Genomic DNA, 11,657 nt, shown 5'->3' on the forward strand with positions numbered 1-11,657 from the left:
TACCCTAAAGGATATCAATATGAATTCTTGATTACTTAAGCCGTTGTGGTAGTTAGTCACTTCCATAATTAATTTTGTATTGAGAACGTAAGAAATTTTCCAGCTCACGAAAATCTTCTTCTTTCCTAATTACTGCTATCTCCCTTAATTATTTTTATAATCTCACCTCCAAAACAGGCACCTATTTCAACCAATTATCCCCGTTTTCTAAAATTTTACGTGTTCTAGGAGGTTTCAGGTTCGAGTTCCTAATGGCGTAATATTGCAGGAATTAACATGGTAGGTAGAGTTAATTTGCCCCTTTGTGACACAATCTCAGCCCCCATCCATTTCGGCTTTCTTGGCTAGGTTACTCATGAGACTCGCTGGTAGGCTAACACGATAACCTGTTCAATTAATGTAACAGTATGTTGTTGGAGCTTAGTTTCTTATGTTTCTCCAACTAATTAATGTAATACTCTTTATCTAATATAAAAACATTGAACTTGCTATTTTTAAAATAAAAAGAAAAATGAAGAAGAAAAGGAGTTGTTTTTAAGCGTTGAGGAATATGCTTGAGATGCGGCTATTGCCATTAATTATTGCTGTAAATGAAAAGCACCAAGGATGAACTTGTTGATTAGATGAAAAAAAAACTCCGTTATAAACTAGTCGAACTCATGGTACCCACGATTTCACATATTATAGAATTAATTTAAGAAAAAGAGACGGAAAACATATTCATTCATTCTCGCTTTTGGGGAGTTTTTTCCCTTTTTAACCCAGTTATTAGTTATTTATATTAGAAACTCGATAAGACAGACGCATCGACATTTACTTTAATCGCATTACACAATAATGAGTCATTCATTTGACAAATTAACGATGGTTGTGTTTTGTTTTTTTTTGATAATGGTGTGTTATCGAGTCATTCATGATTAAAGTCATTCATTTGCTTTAATCGCATTATACAATAATGAGTCATTCATTGTACCAGCACTGATGATGGTTGTGTTTAATCATGATATATTGACAAGTTTGTAATGTGATTCTAGCCATACCACTGCAGGTTAAGCAAAAGATGGATCTATTTTCCATAATAGTATTGCTGCAGCGGTGGGTAGGAGAACAATCAAAGTATTGTTCAAAAATGCATTTCTTTGTTATCTCGGTTCCAGTGCTTCTCCTCTCGGTTTTCTTCTTGTTTAAGATCCATAGAGTTTGGTCACCATCAAAACTTCATAAGCTACCACCCTCTCCACCCAGGTTTCCGATAATTGGGAACCTTCATCAGCTAGGTACTGTAGCTCATAGATCCTTCCGAGATCTTTCTCAAAAGTATGGTCCCTTAATGTTCTTGTACTTGGGTCAATCACCGACTCTCGTAGTTTCATCTGTAGAAATAGCTAAAGAGATAATGAAAAACCAAGATCTTATCTTCGCAAACAGGACTCCTACTGCGGCTAGTAACGCACTTCTTTATGGAAGTAGTGATATTGTTTTTTTCATCTTATGGCGAATATTGGAGGCAAGTGAAAAAGATTTGTGTTGTAGAGCTATTGAGTCTGAAAAGGATTCAATCGTTTAAGCATGTGAGAGTAGAAGAAGTCGATATTGTGATCAATAAGATAGCTAGTTCATGTTCTTCAAGTGTAACCGGTGCACAAGTAATAAATCTTACTGAAATACTGCAAGCTCTGGCAAACAATGTACTTACAAGGTGTACTCTTGGTGTTAGGTTTGAAAGTGCTCATGGAAACAGATTCCCTAAACTGTCAAGTGATTATTTGGATATGTTTTGCGCTTTTAGTTTTGGTGATTTCTTTTTGTCGCTTGGTTGGATGGATGTTGTTACTGGACTGCATAATAGGTTTAAGAAGGTGATTCAAGAACTAGATGTCTTTTTAGATCAATCCATTGATGAGCATTTACTTCGTCACTCCGAATTACAAGAGGATCAAGGTCGAGATCAAGATAGTGACAAATCAGACTTGATGGATATTCTTATCCTTTCTCAGCAAGATTATAAAACTAATCTCTCTCGTAATAATATCAAAGCAATACTCCTGGTAATTAGAACATCTCTCAATCTCCCTATCTCTCTCTTTATGTTGTCTCCCAGGGTTTAAGACTAATAGCTAGGCTGCACGTACGTATCCAACTAATTAACCAAATCCAAATTCTTTTTTCACTAACAGGATATGTTTCTTGGTGGAAGTGATACATCGGCAAGAACAATGGAATGGGCAATGGCGGAGCTTATAAAGAATCCGGAAGTGATGAGGAAAGCACAAGATGAGGTAAGGAGAGTTGTGGGAAAGAAACCTAAGGTAGAAGAACATGACATTAATCAAATGGACTATTTGAAATGCATTGTCAAGGAAACATTAAGACTACATACACCTATACCTCTTTTAACACCTAGAGAAACAGCAAAGAGTACCCAGTTAGCAGGTTATGATATCCCTGCAAAAACAAAAGTTTTTATCAACATGTGGGCAATCCACAGAGATTCTAAAGTATGGGACGATGCAGAAGAATTTCTCCTGGAGAGATTCATGAACAGCCAGATTGAATTTTTTGGTCAAGATTTTGAGTACCTTCCATTTGGATCAGGAAGAAGAGGGTGCCCCGGCATATCCTTTGGCATTAATATTGTCGAGTATACTCTTGCCAATCTCTTGTACTGCTTCAATTGGGAGCTTCCAGACGGTGAAAAAGCAGACGAACTAGACATGACTGAGACGTTTGGTCTTACTGCTAGTAAGAAAACTCCACTTCACGTTGTTGCGACAATGTATGCATCACCTCAGCCCATTGAAGAAGCAGATGGCCGTCGTAACAGTGCTCCTAACTAAACCACACTCCACAGTGCGCATTCAGTTAACCACCATACCATGGTATCCCTTTGTTTTGAATGTTGTGAATAATACCAAATGCTTCCGGTAAATTAGAAATTATTTCTTTGTGTGAATAATACTATATGTAAATACTATCGGAAAACAGACTGTAATTAAGGAAAAGTTGTGTTCACCCAAATTAATGGAGATGCTGTTCCTGAGGAGGAATAAATAAAGGCTGGGCATGGAGGGTGTACATATGGATAAATCCTAAGTCGGTAATGGTTGCGCCGTGGAAAACCTTGATATTTATTCTTAATTGAGTCTAGGTGAGTATGTGATTTGTGACTTGAGTACGTTTTCTGCAATTCTATCTTCATTATTTATGCTTTGTGTAAAGAAAAAACTTAAACTTGGAGTATATGACCTAGCAGATGAGCCGCAAGGGTTGAGAATTGATCTACAGTGCGAATGGAGTTTGGAGCATATATTGTGAGGACACAGTGCGCTCATAATGGTTGTTTGTGGTCTATGTACCATCAGCTGATAGCATTTGCCTGCCGCCATATTTATCTTTTTTTTTTTGTTTGAGAGGAACATTATAGGGTTTTTAGCAATACGTTGCAGTTTGTGCATCAAGTGATCAGGCCAAATTTAGACCAAAATATGACAGCAAGATAGAGATGTAACAAACAAATTTAATTTGAACCTTACCATTAATTAGTTGAAGTACATCAAATGTATTATTCCCCCATTCAATTCGTTCTTGAGAAAAAATAACTAAAAAAACAAAAAAAACTTCTCATGGAAAAGAAGTACCTGCTCTAGTAGGATAGAGCAAATTACATATAACCATCTTAACTAGTCTATACAGAAACAAATTTCTTGGAACAGACTCAAATGTTGTTTGAACAAAGTTATGTAGACATCTATGCTTCCATGATCACCATCAACTGAAGGAACTAAATACACCACACCCTCCCAAGCTCCAAATGATGGCATGAAAATATAAGGCTTTCCGAAACCGAAATCCACCGCGTTGAATGGGAACCCAAGCCAGCTATCGATCTCCAAATTGGGCCACAAAGTTGGGACTTTCCAGCCCTCGTGATCTAATACCAAATCCTCATCCAGCATGTTGTTGTTTGCAAAGTCTATAAAAGATTTGAAGTAGTCTGAATTCACCTTCGCAATAGCTGCATGAATTACCTCAGCCGTGTGGCTCAAGGATTCATCTAAGAGTTTTTTTGCCGGAGATTGAGGAAATGCCGGGAGAATTACATTACCGAAGTACTCATCTGGAACACATGGTGTCAACCTTCTTCGTCCATTCACGGAGATCGTCATTTCGGTTGTTTGAAGTTCTGCAAGTCCACGAACCTTAGCCATGGTTCTCCATATATGAGCTACCAGCACTCAAAGGTGGAATAAGGCCTACGTTGACCATCGAGCATACCGGTAACGGAAGAGTTAGCCTTACTCTTAATCTTGGCAGTAAACTCTGGTGTGAAATGTGCCTTATGATAGACCACATCATCTTCCGAATAAGGAGGTAGTTGATCCACCAGCTTGTGATTGATCACTCTCTTTGCGACCTCAACATTTTTGTGGTCGTAAGAGCGACTGCAGTGGTGCGAGTATAACCAAAGACCAAAGAGGGAAAAAAAGACCAAATTTTGGGTTTAGTCTGGTGTGTGACGCTACGGTGGAAAGAATAAATTTGGTCAGACGTACATTATACGTTCGCCTGGTGTGGGGCATGGACTATACCAACGCCTGGTGTGGGACGGGGATTATACGTTCGCCCGGTGCAGAGAAATTCAAAAAAAAAATAATAAAAAAAATAAAGAAGATGGGGCGGAGGTATTAAGCCCGTCCCATGCAATTGAAAGTTTTAAACGGTGGGGCGTTGGTATAAACCACGCCCCACACAAAAGAAAAAAAAAGTCAGGCGTGCACTATACGTTCGCCTGATATGGGGCGTGGACTATACGTCCGCCTGGTGTGGGACGTGGACTATACGTCCGCCTGGTGGTGGGGCGTGGACTATACCAACGCTCGGTTATATTTGAGTTTAGTCTTGGTCCCAGACTAAATATACTCTGGGTTTTAGTTGTCGATCAAAATTTGATCGATAGTACGTTCCACTACGTCTGTTCAAAAGACCAAATATTTGGGTTTAGTCGCCCACTGTGGACGCTCTAAGCGACTCTAGGCGGATCCCGGGGAACAAATATATTCCGGTCGTGTAATGGGAGTGGATGAATCTCTAAACCTCGACAAGCTTGACTCCAAGCAACAACGAATTGACTTGCAGCAGCTCCATCAGCCACCATATGGTTGCTCGAAAAGAGCAAAACTAATGAACCACAAGGGAATCTAGTGAGCTGAACTAGGGCCAGTTCATCTCCTCTTTCACTTGGATTGAAACTCGATAAGGTAGCTGGCGTGAATGGAATAACCTCGTCAAGAGTACAATCAGCGGTTGCTTCAATGAATCTTATACCTTTGTCATTTAGTAGTATCACACGTTCTTTACCTTCATCCTTCGTAGAAAACCTGCAGGAAAATTCTCGGTACTCAACCAAAACCTTCCGGAGACCTTCTTCTAATAGCATATTTGGTGGGTTTGGTGGTTTATACACGTAAAGGATCGCCCCATGATCATCTTCTACTATCTTGTCAAAGATAGTAAGAGGAACAAATCGATCAGAACCAGGATTTGTTTCATCACCACCATTGTACACTCGTCGTACTAGCTTTGAACTCACTTGCTTAACTTTGATAGACATGACTTATTTTTAGATGCTCAAATTTAAGCAGTACAGTAGAGGAAACTTTGGTTTGAGTTGTTGTACATAAATATAGACTTGCATAGATTTGGTTTTATATTGGAGGTTCATAGTTTCCATACCATGGTCTGTGTGAACTCTCTGACCTGAGAACGGAACGCTAAAACGATTAATAAAATATGATTTCTAAAGTTTTAATAAAAATTATAATTTATTGTCTTTTTTTGTGAATGAGAAACTTATTAGTCCCACGCCGTGGAGTTTCCATTTTCTAGTTGTTTTAAGAGACTATATTAGATTTTTAGTCCCACATCGGGGAGTTCCTCTTCTTAAGTTGTATTTGTCAATTATATAAACAAATTCAATACGTTTGTAAAATGAATGGAAAGGGGAATTTTCTATTTTTTAGAGAGACCCCCAGGAAAAAATATTTTATGGTGATTTCTTTAACGTTCGCGATTTTTCGGAGTTGCCAAGTTCAAGTTGAGCATCTACTACATATGCTAGTAGTAGGTGTATTAGGGTGTTTTATCCTGAAGATATCCGTCTTGTGAGGGTTATAGCATCACTCTTGAGTGTAGCAGGGCGACTCACTCTGTTTTTTCAAAATTTTGCATCGTTGTTGTTACGGAGATCTGAGAAGCTCGTCGGTTTCATCAAATCGATCACTTCCATTATAAAGGAGCTAAGTATCAATAACTTTTACTTATTTGATTTTTTCTTTGTTTTTTATTATTGCACCAAAAACGGAATAAGCCCATCATCAAGGCTGCAATCAGCGATTACTTGGAACAAGACCTCAGTAATATAATATTAATCCGTCTCATTCATAATTACCTGTAAAATGAAATATTATATAAGAATGTGATACGTACATGTAAGACAGACATGCGGTCTTCAACAACCTCCAAGACGCAAATAGACTTTTACTCAAACTAAAGTTCTCATTTTCGAAGATCACTTCTTCAAACCAAAAGACCGTAAAGTCTTTCTGGTTACTGCCATGGTTTCTGAGTATCCTCGTAACATTTGTAAGCATGAAACCAGCGTGGCTAAGGCTGCTTCAAAAAGAAAAAAGCCTGGCTAAGGCATCAGCTTGTGTATGTAACCAGAAGATTTCCATAAAAGTTCAGGCTTATGTTTTCACTTATTAATTTTTTGCATTTGCCTGCTTACAGATTTCCATAATCTGTAACATGCATGTTATTATTTTACTTTTATTTCCTTCTCGTTCACTAATAAACCCTCCTACGGAGTTTTGCCGACTTTTTTTCCTTTTCTTTTTTTACTCTCGTTGATGTAGCTGGGCTGGCCGCTGGAGGTTGTTCATTTTTTTTTTAACATTCTGGGCATGGAAACAGAAAATTTAAAGTACTATTTATGTTTGTGTTGACTCCATCTTCGGCTGCCACTAACTAGCTAGTAATTAGTCGTTATCTGACAATTATGGCACAACGAACAAATAATAATTAGTAACGTGCTAAGCATGAACGGCTCAATACAATCAATTATTGATAATTAATTAACGTGCCAGGCATCGATACATAAATTATTATTTGTACTCCGTGTTTTAACATGATAACATCTATTGATGGATAAATATGAATATGAAAATCATGTAATACATTATTCGGGAATTTTTCATATACAAGATTACACAGCTCCATTATTTATAACTTTCGTCGATCTTTCCTCTGATTTTATGTAATTTTAAAATGTTTTATTCTTCCATTGACCAATATGAAATGGTTCGTTTAATATAATGTGCATGCAAGTGCGAAAAACGCGACATCGAGCAAACAACTAGCATGTGCTATTGGGCGTAAACGTACGAGAAAATCACCAAGCTGTAGATGCTATCGTAAATTATTTGTCTATTAAAGCTATGTGCCTTCAATCCAAAAACAAAACAAAAAGGAAAACAAAGAGTATTTTCACCAAAGTGTCTTCTGCGAAAATGAAGGTCCAAGTCATATCAAAAGAGATATTTAAACCCTCGATACCAACTCCTCCACATCTAAGAAATTTCAAATTTTCACTTCTTGATCAACTTCTTCCTCCATTTTATGTCCCCATACTAATTTTCTACCCAGCCGGTGCTGATCACGAATCCAAATCCAATGATAATATTTATGTAGTCGCAGAAAATCTCACAACTACACCCCTTTGATAATACGTAAATCTATTTATGTAATCACGATGAAGAACACTTAGAAGAATTTTATTAAGTTTAGAAATCAATATAAAGAATAAGATAAAACCCGAACTTGGGAAACAAATAACTTTCTCTCTCCTAAAGTTTTATCTCAACTCACCAAAAAAATCTCCCTCTACTACAATCTTGGTTGGTCCTATATATAGGAGTTTACATAGTGGAAGACAGCTAATAAAGCCCCTATTTTCGGATCTGACATGCGATGTTCTCGCACGCTTGATTGGATCTTCTCGCACGTGTTATTTAACTTCGCGCACTTTGACACCTTACTCGTGATTTTGTGACGTCATCGGTCCCGTCATCAGAGATATGCTATGTACGAGTGAGTTCGCCCCTTTGTAATACCAACGCTTCGCATGATAACTGAGTGTGCAATATTTTACCCCTACATTTTGCCTCTTCTCTTAGCGATCTTTATTCTAGAAAGAGAGATGAAAGAAATTCTTCCTAGTCTCCTCGTCGCATCTTTGCATAATACTTGTCGCACCCTTCCAACTTTCCATATTCCTTAACTGACAATCATCCGGGATCTCGGACTAGATTACTCCACGTGTCTCTCTTACTGGTTTATTTTTTGACACGTCGCGATTGATCCTTACAACTGTCTCTTCATATCCTCTCACTCATTAATGCATTCGTACGAGTGGATTTCGAGAGAAGTAAAATGAATCCTTTATATATCCCTTTTTGTTTTCATCTTTCTCTTTTTACTTTTTTCTTTCTTCTTCAACCTCTGCAACTTTTCTTTTCTTACTGCTGGTGCTTTTTGCTTGATTCTTTTTGCCTTATCCTTTGCCTTTCACCGTCGTTCCAACTGGCGCTTCAATCTCCCGTCCCTCGTCTTTTCTCACTTTCTTGATCATCTTGATCATTTCTTCGTATCTTCAATCTCCCGTCCATCATCTTTTCTCGCTTTCTTGATCATCCTGATTATCTTGATCACATTGATCATCTTTGATCATTTCTTCATGTTTATTTTCCAATTCATAAGGAACGACAATAGGGCACAAAGCAGGATGGGAAATGGTTCAAGACTTCGAGAGACTTGAAGTTGAATTCATAGATAAAGGTTTTAAACTATCTGTTCCTCCTTTATCAGGACCTACTTTGACGCTTAACCCTAGATGGTTTGAGATTGATCAATGGAGTGATCAAAAAATTATTATCTCTCTGGGGAAACTTCTCGCTGGCCTTCCTATTCCTCTCTTTGACCCGCGAATTCTTCTGTTTTATAAAATCTTATCTCATGAGTATTTTAAACATGAGATTTTTCAGTTGAGTGGGGATGCTATTAGCATCATGGTTGAATTCGCTCATTGTGCGGCTGGATTAGGATCTCTTTACCTTAAAGAATACAAGAATGCGGCGTATGCTGATTTGGAAATTGACCCTTCTGAATTACTGTTGAGAGCTTCTTCGGTCACTATGAAGTTTTTATTATGAAGAATGAATCATCTTGCTGGGCCGTTCGTTTGGCGAGGAAAGACGGCATCGCGGAGAATAAAAGAATTATGCGAGATGTTGATTTTCACGATAATACTAACCGTACCGCACGAAAATATAATGATAATCGATGAGACATTTATCCTTTCCTCCATGAGGGTCCTTACATTACTGGCTTTGGTGCTGATAAATCCTCTCTCTGAGGGTTTTGCTGCTTGTTCCCTTTGGGAGTTCAATTGGTGTGAAAGAGAGGTTGTGGTATACTATTTTAAGCTTAGCTTGTTTATCATTTTTACTTTATTTGTTTTGTTTGTCTCATTAATTCCTGTCTTCAGATTGCTAAGTTGAAGAAAGACTTTAGGGCTCACAAAAGGCAAGGCACACTAGAAGCGCTACTTTCGATCACTGATGAAGTAAAAAATACTGATATTCAAATTTAACAATATTGTTGCCTCTATTTCTTATCTTTATCTGTGTGCAAATGTGGACGTGTTAGATATCGGTAGTGATGACGATGAAGATTCTACTGCGGGCGAGGATAGAGTTTCTTCCCAAGCGAAGGCCAGGGGTAAGATCGTCGCTTCTAAGTCCTTTACGAAGTACCACAGCAAGGAAAAGAACTCTAAGAAGAAAAGAAAGATTGCTTCTACTACATCTTCTCCTACTCATTTGGATTCTTACTCTCAGGGAGGCGATCTACCATTTCCCGATGATTCTGCCTTTGTTACCCTTATGACTCAACTGTCTCTCATTTTCAAATATTTCTTCTCTTCCATTGGTGATGATGATTTAACTCGCGCCTGCAAGGCAGTTTCTGCCATATGCGATGATCCAACCTTGAATCACGAATCTTTGTGAGGATCTGCCTCAACTTTAACTCCAGAATTTCAGTTTGCAATGGGCTCTTTGGTTTGTTCTTTCTTTCTTTTGTAATTTTGAATAAGTGAAAGCCTGAGTTTATTATTCATACTTTAATCATTTTGAAATATTCTTTTCCCCTTACAGAATGCGCGAATTTCTCATGCGGTTTCCGCTGACTGGCGTAGAAAAGTTCGCTCCTTAGAGGCTGAAGGTTCAAGGATTAATGAGGATCTTTCGCGTAAAACACGAGAGTCAGATGAACTTCGCCAAAGGAATAATCAGTTGATAGGTATGTTTCTTTTCGCTCCCACACACTTTATGACTTTCGTTATATCTTCATATCTCTTCAACTACCTATACTTGCAGAAATTTATAATTTGACCGAAGAGGCGGCTAGCCTTCCTGATGACAATGATGCTCTTCTAGAGCACCTTAATGCCTCCTTGGATAATTTCTCCATTTCTGGCTTAGAGGATCTTAGTTGGGAGGAACTGAGGTCGAAGTATGAAGCCCTCATTTGTGATCATAGGACAATGCTTACTTGTAATAGAACTTTTCAGCGTCTCGCTCGTGAGGATAAGGAGAGAATTAGAATCCTAGAAGTGAAACTTAATAAACTCATTACTGAGAAAGATCAGGTAATTGCTAATGGTGCGAAGGCTCTAAAGGAATTTCATGAAGCTCAGCTCAAGATTCAGATAGAAAGGGATCGGACCATAAGTGAGAAGAATATCCTTCTTGATTGCTAGGATGAACTTCGTTCTCGTCTTCTACTAGAGAATGATGTTGAGTTTGAATGGGATGCTAGAGTCCTTAATAATGCTAGGCTTGACTTGGCCACAAGTGTTAGTTTAGAATCTGACCATGCATCTCTGGTTAAAACCATTCTTTCTGAAAAAGAAGGTTTCTTATTATCTTTATTAATAACTTTGCACATGTTCCTATCTCTTAAATTGTTTATGTGCGATCTTAACTCTTATCATTATCTCTTCGTAGCTTCCGAGAAGGAATTCCTTGAAAAGGAGAAGAAGTACCCGAAGAATATCGAAATCCTACAGGTGATAGACACATTTTTGTGTCTGATATAATCTCAATTGTATATATTGTTAGTGCTCGATTTTGTATTTATTTTGGCTTTTTATGTCTTTGTAGGTGTTTTTGGAAAAATAAGATTTTGCGGCGAAATTGGCTCGAAAAATGTTTTTTGCATTCATGGGAGGACATTTGATATTCGGACCCTCACTTTGGATAAGGGGTAACCTAATTACTAAGTGGAATCCCATTTCCAGGCATCTGCTAATCGCACACGTACTCTGGATAAGGGGCAACCATCTTCAACATTCAAAAATCAGGTTTTGGCGGGAAAAAAAGTGTAGTTAAAGAGCAGTTTTGGAAATCGTGATTTGGAGGAGTTTGAGGTCGATTAAACCTCTGATTTTCATAGAATAGACTCCTTATGCGTCTAGGAATCTGATATGGGTGTTTAAATCGATTAGATTGGGCTCAAACGACGGATTTTTCTCACAA

General features: G+C 38.0%; 3 protein-coding genes across 4 annotated transcripts; 1 reads left to right on the top strand and 2 right to left on the bottom strand.

The window, feature by feature from the left end:
* Positions 1-1,053: 1,053 nt before the first annotated feature.
* LOC113326097 (cytochrome P450 71A1-like) lies at positions 1,054-3,383 on the top strand. 2 transcript variants are annotated; one of them, XR_003348293.1, is made up of 3 exons: positions 1,054-2,048; positions 2,178-3,148; positions 3,254-3,383. XR_003348293.1 is itself a non-coding variant. In XM_026573893.1 (2 exons), the coding sequence occupies exons 1-2, from the start codon at positions 1,461-1,463 to the stop codon at positions 2,835-2,837; spliced, it is 1,248 nt and encodes a 415-aa protein (XP_026429678.1). In that variant the 5' UTR covers positions 1,054-1,460; the 3' UTR covers positions 2,838-3,373. The 2 variants fall into 2 exon arrangements, 1 of the variants encoding a protein (XP_026429678.1); XM_026573893.1 differs by having other exon boundaries at positions 2,178-3,373.
* A 297-nt stretch (positions 3,384-3,680) lies between these two features.
* Positions 3,681-4,208, bottom strand: LOC113326466 (agmatine coumaroyltransferase-2-like). Its single transcript, XM_026574191.1, has one exon. It carries the CDS (start codon positions 4,206-4,208, stop codon positions 3,681-3,683), a length of 528 nt encoding a protein of 175 aa, XP_026429976.1.
* An 812-nt stretch (positions 4,209-5,020) lies between these two features.
* LOC113326467 (agmatine hydroxycinnamoyltransferase 1-like) lies at positions 5,021-5,611 on the bottom strand. The gene has a single exon (XM_026574192.1). The coding sequence runs from the start codon at positions 5,609-5,611 to the stop codon at positions 5,021-5,023; it is 591 nt and encodes a 196-aa protein (XP_026429977.1).
* Between the last annotated feature and the right edge of the window lie 6,046 nt (positions 5,612-11,657).

This window comes from Papaver somniferum, unplaced genomic scaffold, assembly GCF_003573695.1.
Source record: "Papaver somniferum cultivar HN1 unplaced genomic scaffold, ASM357369v1 unplaced-scaffold_10, whole genome shotgun sequence".
Lineage (NCBI taxonomy): Eukaryota > Viridiplantae > Streptophyta > Magnoliopsida > Ranunculales > Papaveraceae > Papaver > Papaver somniferum.

Excerpts from the sequence above, each read along its gene's own strand:
- LOC113326097 (XM_026573893.1), top strand. The coding sequence starts at position 1,461 with ATGGAAGTAGTGATATTGTTTTTTTCATCTTATGGCGAATATTGGAGG. Across the intron at positions 2,049-2,177 it reads ATATCAAAGCAATACTCCTG|GATATGTTTCTTGGTGGAAG; the intron begins GTAATTAGAACA and ends TTTCACTAACAG.
- LOC113326466 (XM_026574191.1), bottom strand. The coding sequence starts at position 4,208 with ATGGCTAAGGTTCGTGGACTTGCAGAACTTCAAACAACCGAAATGACG.
- LOC113326467 (XM_026574192.1), bottom strand. The coding sequence starts at position 5,611 with ATGTCTATCAAAGTTAAGCAAGTGAGTTCAAAGCTAGTACGACGAGTG.